This window comes from Narcine bancroftii, chromosome 2 (assembly GCF_036971445.1).
Source record: "Narcine bancroftii isolate sNarBan1 chromosome 2, sNarBan1.hap1, whole genome shotgun sequence".
NCBI classification, from domain to species: Eukaryota; Metazoa; Chordata; class Chondrichthyes; order Torpediniformes; family Narcinidae; genus Narcine; species Narcine bancroftii.
This window is the reverse complement of record NC_091470.1, coordinates 45,225,895-45,241,145: the sequence shown is the minus strand read 5'-3', so window position 1 is coordinate 45,241,145 and position 15,251 is coordinate 45,225,895. Positions and strand designations below refer to the sequence as shown.

Below are 15,251 nucleotides of genomic sequence, written 5' to 3'. Positions count from 1 at the left end.
CCAGTCCGATGCGGGACAGGCAGACACGATTGCAGCGGTTGCAAGGGAAAATTGGTTGGTTGGGTGTTGGGTTTTTCCTCCTTTGCCTTTTGTCAGTGAGGTGGGCTCTGCGGTCTTCTTCAAAGGAGGCTGCTGCCCGCCAAACTGTGAGGCGCCAAGATGCACGGTTTGAGGCGTTATCAGCCCACTGGCGGTGGTCAATGTGGCAGGCACCAAGAGATTTCTTTAGGCAGTCCTTGTACCTTTTCTTTGGTGCACCTCTGTCACGGTGGCCAGTGGAGAGCTCGCCATATAATACGATCTTGGGAAGGCGATGGTCCTCCATTCTGGAGACGTGACCCATCCAGCGCAGCTGGATCTTCAGCAGCGTGGACTCGATGCTGTCGACCTCTGCCATCTCGAGTACCTCGACGTTAGGGGTGTGAGCGCTCCAATGGATGTTGAGGATGGAGCGGAGACAACGCTGGTGGAAGCGTTCTAGGAGCCGTAGGTGGTGCCGGTAGAGGACCCATGATTCGGAGCCCAACAGGAGTGTGGGTATGACAACGGCTCTGTATACGCTTATCTTTGTGAGGTTTTTCAGTTGGTTGTTTTTCCAGACTCTTTTGTGTAGTCTTCCAAAGGCGCTATTTGCCTTGGCGAGTCTGTTGTCTATCTCATTGTCGATCCTTGCATCTGATGAAATGGTGCAGCCGAGATAGGTAAACTGGTTGACCGTTTTGAGTTTTGTGTGCCCGATGGAGATGTGGGGGGGCTGGTAGTCATGGTGGGGAGCTGGCTGATGGAGGACCTCAGTTTTCTTCAGGCTGACTTCCAGGCCAAACATTTTGGCAGTTTCCGCAAAGCAGGACGTCAAGCGCTGAAGAGCTGGCTCTGAATGGGCAACTAAAGCGGCATCATCTGCAAAGAGTAGTTCACGGACAAGTTTCTCTTGTGTCTTGGTGTGAGCTTGCAGGCGCCTCAGATTGAAGCACAATTTCAAACGAGCCTCTTAATGTCTTTGCTTCTGAAATTCTTTGGTCTCTTGTTGCAATCATTCAAGCCACGTAATCTTTCAGCACACAATTACGTTTACTTTTCAGCTCTTCTTAAAAAGATTCGGAGTTTTCTTTTTAACTGGACAGCGAACCAACCCTGCTCCAAACCTTCCCATGCCTTTCTGGCTTTAAATCGGGCGACCTGCATCCACAGGAGCTGCTGCAATGTCATCGACCCTCACCTCCCTCCGCATTTGCTGACCTGGAGCCAAATTAGGTCCGGGTGCGGACCTCGCAGCGGTGTCGCTCGTCTTCAAACTCCGAGGGGAGAGGTTTGGGGCGGCCGCCACTTTCAGCACCACCACACTCCCCACCTGCCGCTCGCCGAACTTTCGATGACGTTGCCAGCGCGAGGGCGGTCAGGTGACTGGGCCTCGCGCACCGGGAGTGTCGAGGGGCGTTGCTTGGGGAGGGGGAGCTTGCGTGCGTCCGCCGATCGTGGGGCTGAAATCGGGGAGCGAGAGCGGGGCCGCCCCTTGTCCGAGTGACAGCCTCAGCGTTCGTCCCGTTGATGCACTGACCTTTCTTTTGAATCGCCGCCGGTCTCGTGTTCTCCCCCCCCCTCCGCCGCCCGTGAGCGGCCTGGAGTGGGACTCCCGCCCCAGTCAGACCCCTCTCCTCCCTGCTGGCGGCCGCTGAGCTTGATCTGGGATCAGAAGGATTTCACTGAAACGTTGCCAGAATGATGCCGGTGAGTATTTCATGGCGGGCATCCTTGCAGCGAATAACGTGACCGGTCAAAATCGGGTGAGGAAGATTTTCTCATCCTCGGAGGTGCGTGAGATCAGAGGCAAACACTGACGGAAGTGGAGGAGTTGAACGCTCCTCTTCACCAGCACGTTCTTCCAGGGATTATTTAGTCATTTGCAAAATATGCATTTAAAATCAATACTCGCCTGAGTTCAGTGGAATCATTGAGTTTGGATCTTTACATGTACTTTTCATCCATTTCCCAAAATGTTTTTGTAGCTTTGATTATGTCCATTTTTCCAACAGTAACTAAAACATCCTGGAACTTCAACTCTGGTGATTGTTGTCAGGTTATGACAGACGGGTTCAACTTCGGGGTCAAAAAGTAGAATTTATTGGTTGTCATTTCTCTTTCCTGGATATTTTTTTTTAAAAAGTTGACTGGTAACGTTTTTGACAGGCCAGCAAATAAAACTAGAATCACTTCTATCATATTTCTTTATAGTAGAATTTATTTTCTATCGAGTTTAATAAAAAAACACATGTATTGATCCAATATTTTGTAAGCTGAAAAGCAAAAGACAGCCAATTTGGACCTTCAATAATACTTATGAAAACCCCTTTTACAAAATATCACAAAAGAAGACCCCCAATTAATCAAACTCCTCCCTCGAAATAAGGAAAAGAAAGATGACATTCAGAAACCAGACCGTACTGAGCATCCAACCACCCTAATTTGTTAAATTATATCTTTTCCAGTCTATACCTATCTTTATCCTTAAATCCTTCTTTGATTCATTAGATTTTTTTTTGTATATATGGCAAGGAAAACAACCTTGTTTAAGCAAAGAACGTTTTCAAAAAAAACTAAAAGGAGCGGAGGACTTTCACTTCCAAATTTCAGATTCTACTATTGGTAGAATAGATGTAATCAATAGATGTAATTTACTTCTTTCGTTAAAATTTGATAAATTAGCTGATTGCCCTTCTTGGGTGGAAATGGAATTGATTTTTTTTCTCTAAAAATACATGAATGTTAGCAGACCTCGGCTCATTTTTACCTTTATCTTTTTTCTAAATTAACAAATAATCCGATAATGATACAAATTGAGAATATGGGCACAATTTAGAAAATGTTTTGGAATTCATAGTTCCTCTTTTGCTAGACCCATTTATACCTCTTTGTCAGATATAGGTTTTGGGGAGTGGTATAGATTTAGGAGCAGAATTAGGCCAGTCAGCCTACTTTTGATTTGTATCATGGTATTATGTTATTAACAAATTTAACATCTAAAAATTTAGTGATTTTATTCTGACATGGATTTTTGACCTGAAACATCAACTGTTTTTGTAGAAAAAATAGTTTTTTAATATACTGTTGTGTGGAGTTGATGAGATGTACAATTTGGTCTTGAATTGCTGATGTTTTCTATTACCAAGATTAAGTTGCTGTGAGAAAAAATGAACTGCAGGTGCAGTCCTGATGTCGACCTTGTCCTGGAATGTCAAGCACGGATGCTGCTTGACCTGCTGAGTTCTTCTCACAGTTTGTTTTTTTGCTTTTGATTATAGCAGCTGCTATCTCTTGTGTCTCTGTCTTAAGTTGCTATGAACCAGATTGTGTCTTGAATAGTTTAAGACAGATTCTTAAGTAATTTACCTTTCTCACATTTGGGTAGTCTGGAAGTGAAGAGGATTGAGGAAGTGAAGAGGGGAAAATGTGTGTTCCATTGTTTGTATAGCTAGTCAAGGCTCCTTTGTAATTGCATCCTTTCAGTCTTTCCAATTATATTTTTGAGATGCTGAAGTGTAAATATTAATTTTAATATAAACATACTTCAGCTGATTGATAGCTCGCATTTTAGTAGTACCTGCTGTTTCTTCAAACTATGTCCAAAGAATAAGCTGCATCTCCTTGATGGTCAGTAATGTTTGGAATTTCTTTTTGAGCTGGGTCTTTAACTGCCAATAGAAATCAAGTTGTGGATTTCTGCATTGGGAATGGAGTTGCTCCAAATTGTTTTTGCCGGTAGCATGCATGTGCCATAATTTGGCCATCAATTTTAAGAGTTTTCTATATTGAATTTAGTTATTTTTACAATTAAATTATGAAGTTTTGTGTTTCATAAATGTTTGAACTATTTGGTATACGTGCACAATTCAAACCCCAGCTGTTAAATATTTTAATTATCCAAACCTTTTCTTGGATGGAAAAAAAAGTACATCTCTGAGAATGCTGTATCATTGAAAAATTGGTAATTGGTTATTTTTCTGGTCGTTAACGTAATTTTTCTTATAATTGAACATAAATATAGTTCCAAGACCATAATTCCCTGAAAGTGCCAACATGGTTCAATAGGTTGGTGAAGAAGGCATTTAGCATGCTTGTCTTTGTGGATTGGGGCATTCTTTACCAAGATCATGAAGCAATGCTTAGGGCATACTTCAAATATTGTGTGTCATTCTGTTTCCCACACTATAGGAATTAAGTGATTCATGGGGATGTTTCCTTGATTAGAGGGCTGTGCAGATTGGCAGAAAGATGGGCATGGTAGACTGCAGGGCCCATTTCTTTGCTGCATAATCCCGATTTTGAGATTTAATATGTATGCGTGTCTTCAGTAGATGGGGGAGGGGGAACATGCATTTAAATGCCAACTTAAATATTTTCTCATTTTTCCCATTTGCATGAAGTAAATGTGTTAATGTTTCCATATTTTTGGTACAATTAATATGAACTGGTTGAGGTGCATTTTATGAAATGTGAAGCTGATTAACTTTTTTTGCCAGATATTTATTGAATAGTAATGCAAGCTTGAAACATCAGCTTACCATTTGTAGATGTGGCAAAGTGCCCAATAAAGTTCTGACATTAATGGGCATAATTTTAAGTCCAAGTTTGTTATCATCTGATTGTACAAGTTAATGAAACAGCTTCTCTCCAGACCATGGTGCCCACACATAATGTACAGTACATAATGATCATATAAATAATCAAACTAAATATATAAAAAATTGCGATGATTTACACGGTTACAGAATACTGTTTATCAGTCTCACAATCTGTGGTAAGAAGCTATTCTCCAGACTGGCAGTCCTGATTTTGATGCTTCTGCACCTTCTTAATGGTAATTGGTTAAAGATTCTATGCACTAGATGGAAAATGTGTTCTATAATTCTTTGATCCTTATTTTGATCATGCTCACAGTAAATGTCATCTATAGAGGAAAGAGAGACCTTTGGGCTGTTTTAGTGATCATCTGTATTGACTTCCAGTCTAATGCTTTGTAGCTACCATAATATGCAATGATGCAGCCGGATAGGACACTATCATGCTCCTGTAGAGTGTTGTCAAGATGGGGGCCGGGAGCCTTGCCCTCCTCAGCCTTAGGAAGTTTAGGCACTGCTGCAGCTTCCTGACTTGGAGGAGTTGTGAGTCCAGGATAGGCTGTCCCTTATATACACTCACTCCACAATGTAACTGTTGATGTGTAGTGGACAATGGCTGACTTTCTTCCACCTGCAGTTTGCAATCATCTCCTTTGTCTTACAATACTCTTGCAACTGTGTTGCCTTGAGGTTTGCAATGGATATAATTAGCAAGGTATCAGTACAGCAGATAATATAGTTTATAAGGTTAAATCTTCAAGATCCGAAATGGTTTTTGGATTTTTAAACAAACAAAAACAAACTCAATTTTTTTTCCCATGCTTCATCTCTAATGAAATTCCTTTTTAAAGTAGGTTTTCACATGTGCTACACCTAGCCTATCACTTTAGCAAGTGAATGCTATAATTTTTCAACCTGACTGTTAGAGAAGGAAAACATTGCAACTTCTGACCTGATAACACTGGAGAATGCAAGCAACATGAAATGTAGTAATTCAAGAAGGCAAGCCATCACTCCTTTGAACTAAACTTGCCATCGTAGCCTACATCTGTCAAAAGTAAAATAACTAAGAATTTTGAATGAGAGAGGTTGGATAAAATGGATTTTAATAAGACCTGGAGAAGAGTTCAAAAAACTGAAATGAGCAGACATAAAAACAATATACAATGGATACTGGGATCTGAACCAAAACATGCTGGAAACTAGATTTTAGCCAAATTATGTTTTAAAATGGAGAACTGAAGAAGTTCAATTGGGTGATTGCACACAATAGAGTGAAAAGGCTGTTGGCAGAATAAATCAAGGCCAAAGGAAATTGCTGATTTGCAGTGGAATAAAGCTGAGATAAAGATTTGAAGGGCAGGAAGCAGCTTTAAAATCACTAAAAATAGGAAATGTTAGTAAAACTTGGTAAGCAAGTTATTGTGAATATGTTCTGTTTATTTTTTTTTAAAGAATGGCGTTTTCAGATTTTAAAAAAATATCCAGAGAAGTTAATTTACTTTGAAATGAAACATCAAAGTTAAAAATTGAACAAGGCAAAAATATATGCAATAGATATAATGAAGCTAAAAGACATTTGCAGTTCTTCATTTAATATCTGCATCTGTTGTCATGGGTGACCCTTTTTATTTCAATTCACCTGAGATTGGTTGCCAAGTTAATCTGATGTGACCTTATTCTTTTGATATAGTTTTAATTTTCAATAAAGTCTAAAACTGATGAAGAATGCTTCATATTATAAATTTGGTTTCATTGTTAATTTGGACTTTAAATTGAAGTAAATTCTGAAAATATTCTTCCTCCTACTCTTTCCCAAAGCGAAGAAGCAAGGATACTTCTCAAGTTAGCTGCAAATATGCATTCTCTATCGAATTAATTGCAAATTATTATGTCTCAAATTTGTTAAATTTGTATTCATTGGAATTCAAGTTTTGGTCCCTCAATTTAGCTACATCATTTGAAAATGAAGCTTAACAAGGGAACAATGTTGAAGTTAACGCAATTTCAAATGTGTGACAGTTTCAAAAACCAAATGGTTACTTTTTATAAGTGTCAATGGTAATTTAAACCAATGATCTTGCTCATTTTTATGGACAGTAGATTAAAATATTTAGGTTGCAGCACGAACTGTTATGAATTTTAAAATAGTTGACCTTGGGAAAATTTGTTTAGAGTAGATTTTATTTTAAAATGTTATATAACATTCATTGGTCCACTTCCTAATGTCCATGTCATACTTGGTCATTGAATCTGCCAAAATTTAAAAATGAGATCACTGCCGGATTTGCATATGGGCTGAGTGGGCTGCAGCCCAGGACCTCTTCATCTAGGAGACCTCGGCCTCCTGCCAAAAAAAATTACCATTAATTTTATTTCATTTGTAACAGTAAAAATCAGGGGCATACCTAGGCCAAATATAATCTGGCTATCTATATTTTCAGTCAGTTTGTGGGGTTTGATACAAGGATACCCCGCTCCTCAGAAAGGAACAGCATGTGTGTGAATGGATTTAGTTGAGTAGGGGTTGCACAGGTCCGGACCCACCCTTTTGACATCCCCTCTCAGATTCAGTGGTATGGTGAGGTCCAAGATGGGTGGGGAAGTTCTGTTGCAGTGAATGGCCAGACCAAGCTTTGATGCAAGGGATGCCCTTTTCGCACATGTTGGCTAGATGCCCTTTGACCCAACGAGAGAGTTGGTGTGCCCTTTAACGTGTCTTGTATTTCATCCTGCAGGGTGTCTAGCCACCCTCCTCACCAGGCAAGCCTGGTGGGGGAACTGGTTTAGTTGCTGACCACCTGACCATGCAACAGGTAGGACTAGGTTATATGGTAGCAGTAGCACTTAGATGAGTGACCTGACATCTTAGGCCAAATAATGTGGAAGCAAATATCCAAAATTCAGGGACACATTGATGCACTCACCCTTGGTTTTACTATCTAGGCCCAATTGGTATTGACATTACAGTTGCACAAGTTTTCACGTGGGATTTTCTTGCATGACCAAATTTTTTAAAATTCAGATAAATGAAGATTTTGGAGAATACGATTTAAGATCATTGGAGTTGTGCCGTGTTTCTGAATTATCTCGTTTCAGATATTTCACAAAATATTTTGCTGCTATTGATTGAAGCTCATTGTGTGCTAACATTGTTCAATATTTAATTCTTGCATCAATTGAAACAAAACCTTTTAATTTGCATTTCTTGAACTTTTTCATGATTTAAATTTTAAAATGTAGACCTCTTCCAATCTTGAAGGAGAGAAAGGAATATTAAATTTTCTGATGAACAAAAATTGGTGGGAAAGTGAGTGGTGAGGTTTCAAAATCAAAGATTGTGGATTTAAGTGGAGAAAGTTTTGGCAGAGTAGAATATAGGGGTATGTGAGGCCATCAGCTTTGGGAGAAACAATTTATATTAAAAAAAATAGAATCCAAAACTGGGCCTGTGAAGATTGAAGGAGAGGTGGAGTCGGACTTGGGAATAATGGTCAGATTTATGTAGAGAAAGTGTAACATCAGTGATCAATGTCAGACTAAGATTGGTACAATATAATTTCTTGGACCAATTATATCTAACACCACAAAAATTACATAAAGGAAAATCAGAGATATCAAAAATGTGCTTCAGATGCAGGCAGAAATTGGTACCTTTATACGCTCCACGTGGATCTGCGTGAAGGTGAGATCCTTTTGGTTGGAATTATCTAATATATTAACTCAAATTATGAGAACAGACTTCCCACTGGATCTGGAGCTGTATTTATTGAGAAACATAAAGGAAGTGGGCAGAACATTAACTAAATTCCAAATTAAATTTGTAGATATTACCCTGTCAGTAGCAAAAAAATGCGATCATCTGGAAGTCTAACTCCCCCCTGCTCATCACTCGATAGTCTACAGAGATGCACAACTGCGTGCTCATGGAGAAAATAACATTTAAGAAATAAGTACGATACTTTTGCCAAAATATGGCAACCTTATCTAGAGCACTTTGGTGTGCAGCTATAACAGCCCACAGTTCTGAAAAGCTAACAAAATACATAAAGACAAAAGCAATGAACCACCTCAAAGAGTGGAAGCAGATAAGAAAGATTGGCAGTATGCTGAATTTTTCTTTTTCTTTTTACCATTTTTCTGTTTGTCACTTTGATGTTTTGGTTGTTTAATTTTCAAAGTTCTGGGGGAGGGAAGGAAATTACAAGTAAGCTGATATAGTATTTGTACCTGAGAAGTGAATTATACTAAAAGTGTAAATATGTTAAAAAGGATTGTTTCAGATGTGATACTGTGTTTGTTATGGAAAAATTGAAAAATAAAATTTTTAAACAAAAAAATAATTGAGGATAATTCCAAAGAATTACAATCCTTTCAAAAGAAAAAACTGCTCATCTGTGTAAAATGTGTTCTAATGAAGTGCTCCCTGTTTTAATTTCAGCATTTGTCCTGTCAAATTTACTCAGAATTCTTTGTCCCAACAAGATTCTCTCATTGTAAACTCCTGAGTGTATGTGCCACTCAAATTTCCTATTCACTTGATATCTCTCAATAGCAACTCTGAACCACTTCATTCACAATTTGTCACATTGGACCTGAAATGCTGCCGTCATAATATCAAATGTCATTCAATAACTGTTGACATTACAGTAGTTTATTGATGTGCTCACATATTACATTAGGCATTTTTGTATCTGCTACACTTAAATTTAATTTAAATGAATACAATAAAATACTTTAAAATTCTCATACAAAAAGCAGTGCAAAATTAAAAAAAGAACAGGAGAAAAGATCAAGAAAGGAACAAGGCAGTCTCCAACATTTATCCACAACCCTCAGTGAATACAGTTCATGGCTCAAATGACCACCTTAATGATTATGACGAAATGTGTAAATCTATAGATAGGCTATTATAGTTAACAGATTGAGGTGACACAATTGGTGTAGAAGTTTACAGTGCCAGCGATCAGGACTATGGTTCAAATTCTGCACTGTCTGTAAGGAGTTTGTACATTCTCCCTGTGTCTGTGTGGGTTTTTTTCTGGGGGCTCCGGTTTCCCCCCACCATTTTAAAAACATACTGGGGGTGTAGGTTAATTGGGGGTAAATTGGGTGGCACAGACTCGTGGGCCAAAATGGCCTGTTACTGTCTTGTATGTCTAAATAAAAAACAAAGCCACCCATCCTGTAAAATTAGTTTTGTGTCAAATAAGACTAATGTTTCTTTGGCATGATGATGACTGTACTAATATATTTGCGTGTTAATTTTGTTGCGGTGATGTTATGGTTATACTTTTACAAACAAGTTTTGTAATAATCCTAGTGTTGTACAGCTTGGCAAAAGGTTCTTTGGCCAAATTGTCCATGCTGACCAAAATGCCTATCTGAGTTAGTCCCATTTGCCTGCATTTGCTCAGTTCTCTAAATCATTCCATATCCATTGTACAATCAGAGTGGCACTGGGCCCCAAGAGAAGGAATGCCTACAAGATGGCTTTTTAGGTCATCTGCTAGTCAAGTTCACCAGAAAAAAGGTACTGAGCAGTAAACCAGATTTGATTAGGGAGCTTCAAGTAACAGAACTGTTGGGAGGCAGTGATGACAATCTGATAGAATTTGGTCTGAAGTTTGAGAGGGAGAAACTAAGGTCAGATATGTTGGTATTGTAGTTGAGCCAAGGCAACTACCAAGGCTTGAACAAGGAGCTGGCCAGAGCTGAGTAGAAGGGTTCCCTAACAGGGAAGACATCAGAGCACCAATGGCAGGTGTTCCTGGATATAATTTGGATACTACAAGATTAACTCATCCCAAAGAAGAAGCATTCTAAAGCGAGGATGAGGCATGTGATTGACAAAGGAAGCTAAAGGCAGTGTAAAAGCAAAAGACAGAGCATACTCTATCGCAAAAATTAGAGGGAAGCCAGAGGATTGGGTAGCTTTTAAAAAAGCAATAGGGGGAGAAAAGCTGAAATATGAAGTTAAGATAGCCAATAATGCAAGAGGATACCAGTTTTTTTTTAAGATGTATATAAAGAGTGGACATGGGACTGCTGGAGAAGTGGTGATGGAGAACAAATAAATGGAGGATGAACTGAATAGGTATTTTACATCATTTTTCACAGGAAGATGTGAATTATATGCCAGTGTAATTTGAGAGTCTGGCAGAACTGCGTGTAGTTGCTATCACTAAGGAGAAGGTGCTTGGGAAGCTCAAGGGTGTGAAGGTGGATAAGTCATGCGGGCAAGATGGACTGCACTCCAGGGCTCTGAAAAAGCTGAAGTGATTGTGGATGCTTTAGTTGTAATATTTCAAGAATCACTAGATTCAGAAATGGTTCTATGGGACTGAAAAATTTCAATGTACTTCACCAAGAAGGAAGAGAAGAACAAGGCAGGAAATTGTGGGCTGATTCGCCTGACTTCAGTAAGAATATCAATTCTATTATTAAGGATGCAGCTTTGGTGAATTTGGAAGCACATGATAAAATAAGCTGACCATTATCATGGTTTCTTGTTGAAATTTGTTGAAGAAATAACATGGCGTCGCTGCCTGAGCTGCTGTCATGGCAGTGCTACTGCTGGAACAGACCCAAGAGAGGGTGGAGCAGGGATACGGCACTGTTCAAAAGGTTTCAACCATCTGGTCCTAATGCCAGTGGCTCTTAACAGGCTTTAAAAAGTTTTTATTTAAAAATCCTAAAAACCACTGGATCTGTGCCCAAGATGGCTGCACCTGAGCTCTGCAGCAGCCATAGGGGGTTGCCAACTGAGGGAGTAGCAGACTGGCACAGCACCAGAATGGGGAGAACACCCCTGTTGAGAAGAAGCAGAGATGACCCTACAGAATGGTGACCATGGTGGTGGACCAGTGAGGGACTCAGTGGCTGAGGGACCCACACAGGATGTGAGAACCTCTCTTTTGGTTCTGTTTTTCTTACTGTAAGAGGAACTGAGCAAACCTAATGGTGACTCTTTGTCTGCAATCTTATGTAATATTGCATGACAATAAAGGAATCTTGAAGCAGGGTAGACAAAGAATAAGTGGGTGTTGTTGACTGGACTTTCAAAAAGCCTTTGACAAGGAGTTTTTGTAAACTAGACTGCAGCAACGATTGGGCAGAAAACCCCTATTATCCAGAATTCAAGCAACTGTCAAAAATAATCAAAATAAATATGGTACGTTTTTAAAAAGTATGCAAGTTTAAAATTGGCTTCCCTCGCTGTTGGTTTGTTACGAGCCCAGAGGACCCATAAACCCAGCACCAATAAATATTCACCAAGATAAATGGTTACTTAAACAAAAGTTGCTTTTCATTTTCTTTAAATATGAAAACAGAATCACACTTTAACTTACCACTATTGACTTAACCCCCTTCTAATTCTAAGCGCACATGAGTGTAAGTTCAGAAAAGTTCTTTGGTTCACAGTCCAATCTCACTTCTCATTCCTCCAAGTTGACTGGTTGCAGGCAATTCTTATACTGTGCACAGAATTTAATATTTATAAAGTTCACCAGGCTTTGGTGCTTGAAAGGTAAATGGTTACCACTCAGAAAGGTTCTTGTCGGTTTTCAGAGAGAGATTTGTTGTTCCTGGACACCCACAACTGATATACTTCCATCAGTCACTTCAGTGTCTTGCTGACGAAACTTGCCCCTTCAGGGTTCTCCAGATGATAACCTTTATCTTTAGGTCCGCACAGAGTTTCTTTTTGTTATTCCAAGTGAAGCATTAGACAACCAGTCCTCTTCTCTTGCATGAACCACAAGGGCTTTGGGCTGTCTTCCAAATGGGCTTTCCACAAGCCTGCCAGTATGTCCTGTTCCCATCCCAGCTACTTCTGTTGCTGGCTGTAACACTGTAGAGGTGATCTCTGTTTCTCTGTGTCTCTCTGTCACACAGACAGAAAAAGCCTGTTTGACTCTGCTTGCAAAACCACATGACCCTCTTAGAACAGCAAGTTCTCTTCCAGACAGTCTGCAGATCCAACAAGATTTTTCATCTGCTGCCTTTTGTAAACAACAATCCATTAGTGAAGTCTTTTGAGCACTCTCCAAAGTTCTTGCAAAAGCTGTGGAACTGATATGTCTAGCATTAGCAGAGCTCCAATATTTCAAATAAGATCTGTTTTAAAGTTTGTATGTGACCTATTCTAACAAACCTTTCCCAATTTATCTCCCAAAAACATTTTTCTGTCACAGTTCACCATTCATGTAATCTCAAGCAAACAGAAAAATCACTTATCTGGCATCTACCAATTCCCATAAGTCCCAGATGCCAGGGTTTTTTTTTACTGTAGCATGATAGAAGATTGACTGACTTGGCAGAAGCCAAACCTGTCAATGATTAGTGGTGCTTGGGAGGGGATGTGTTGGATCTGGTACTATTTACATTATATATTAATACAGTAATTTGGATAATGGAATTGACGATTTTATTCCCTCATGGTTAACCAGCAGGTTGGGTTGGAAGTAAGGAAGTCAAATACAATGTTAGGATTCATTTCCAGGATGAATTAAAGTGTAAGGTGTCAGTCAGTCCTAATAGATATGGATATGGAGGAGAATAGACAATAGACAATAGAAGCTGGAGTAGGCCCTTCGGCCCGTCGAGCCAGCACCGCCATTTTACAGATCATGGCTGATCACTACATCAGTACCCCTTTCCAGCCTTATCCCCATAACATTTATTTTCTTGATGATATTTTAGTGATGTAATTGTATATGTCATCACTGGAAAGGTAGGATTAACATCCTGATCTGGTGTTCTGAAGTGCACATTGCCAAACTGATTACTATCAATGAGATTATTTCTACCTGCTCTGTAAACATGGATTTTTTTTTTAAATCAACAGATGAGAAGTTGCCATTTATTTTTTTTAATGTAGGATTTCCTCTTAAAATAAAATGAATATCAGAATAGGGTGAACTTGATATGCCCTTGATTTGTGTGGTAAAAGCTTTTATTTAAGGCCATCTTATCAGTACTGAATGCAAAAGTATGCTTTGTAGTGGCAGCTACACTGCTACTGAAAGAACACACAGCCAGACAGGTTGAGCTCAGTGAGCAGAAAAACTGGTTTATTGCTGGCTGCCGGGCTGGACTTGTACTCCCAGCCCGGACCTGGCTGAGAACCACACTGGGGGGGGGGCTGACGGATGTCAGGTGGTCCCCCAGCGCGGGCTTCTGAGCCCGGTATTGAGATGAAGGGGAAACCCCCGACGGCGCCATTTTGGCCGGCTGCCCCGCTGCGTGGATTGCAAGCGGGGCTGGTTCGCCTGCCTAGTGGCATGCCGCCAGAGAGCCCCCCCGCCCCCACAGAACCGGTGCCGATGTCTTTTTTTAGCTGGGCAGCCTCGCTTCTTGGGCTGGGCCACAATCACTGGTTTGGTGGGGTCCAGGTGAGCTGGCTTCAGCCTGTCCACGGTAAACAGCTCCCGGCTGCCGCCGATATCCAGCGTGAAAGTAGACCCTGAATGCTGGACAACCCTGTATGGCCCCTCATAAGGTTTCTGCAGAGGTGCAGCGGGTGGGCCCCGGCGAATAAAAATGTACTCTGCGGAGTGCAGCTCACTGGGGATGTAAAATGGCCGTGTGCCGTGTCTGGGCAGTGGTGCTAAGGAGTCCAAGTGGGCCCGGAGGTGCGAAAGTAGCTCATGCGGCGACCGCTGGGGGTTGTGAGGCACATTGATGAACTCACCGGGCAGTGCCAGCGGTGCAACGTAGACCAGCTCAGCTGATGACCCCTGCAGATCCTCCTTGGACGTGGAGTGGATGCCCAGGAGCACCCAAGGCAGTTCGTCCACCCAGTCAGGACCAGTGAGTCAGGCCATAAGTGCCGACTTAAGGTAGCGGTGTAGACGCTCAACCAGCCCATTGGCCTGCGGGCGATAGGCCGTGGTGCGGTGTAGCTCTATCCCCAACCTGTTGGCGAGCTATGTCCAGAGCGCAATGGTGAACTGGGTGCCCCGATCGCTGGTGAGGTGATTCAGAACGCCGAACCGGGCGACCCAACCATGCAACAGCGCTCGGAAGCAGGAGTTCGTGGAGGCATCTGGCATTGGGATCGCCTCAGGCCAATGAGTGGTGCAGTCTACCACCGTGAACAGGTAACGGTTGACCCGGGAAACTGGTAAGGGCCCGACTATGTCCATATCACATGAATGTAGTTGACCTGTTCCCGGACATGCTCAAGCTCTTGCACGGGCACCCTGGTGTGCCTGTGCACCTTGGACATCTGGCAATGGATGCATGTTCTTTCCCAGCCCGCGATCTGCTTCCACAGACCATGCCAGATGAACAGCTCTGCCACCATACAGACTGTGGACCTGATGGACGAGTGAGAAAGGTCGTGGATGTGATAGAAGACTTGCCTGCGCCACTTCTGAGGAACATCATGGAGACATCACACAGGACAGTGCCGCCAGGAGTTGGGAGGTCCCGGAACCACAGGCCCATGATGGTAGTCCTGAAGACTCTCATCTCCTCATCGGATTTCTGGTCCTGGGCAAGCTGGTCGAAGTCGAGGCCAGGTGTCAGTGCGCAGATGGCCGGTCATGAGAGTGCATCGGCGATCATGTTGTCCTTCCCTGCCTTGTGCTGAATGTCAGTGGTAAACTCCAACACGAAGGAGAGGTA

General features: G+C 41.5%; 1 protein-coding gene across 2 annotated transcripts in view; it reads left to right on the top strand.

Moving 5' to 3' along the window:
* Positions 1-1,147: 1,147 nt before the first annotated feature.
* ppp1r13bb (protein phosphatase 1, regulatory subunit 13Bb) overlaps positions 1,148-15,251 on the top strand; it is a 112,529-nt gene continuing 98,425 nt past the window's right edge. Inside the window, exon 1 of one of the 2 annotated variants that reach the window (XM_069916516.1) lies at positions 1,148-1,400. Coding sequence is in view for 1 of the 2 variants with exons in the window: in XM_069916515.1 (XP_069772616.1) it covers positions 1,720-1,728 (9 nt within the window). In the remaining variant the exon portion in view is untranslated. Of the gene's footprint in view, positions 1,729-15,251 lie in introns of both variants that reach the window. The other variant, XM_069916515.1, reaches the window with a different exon arrangement.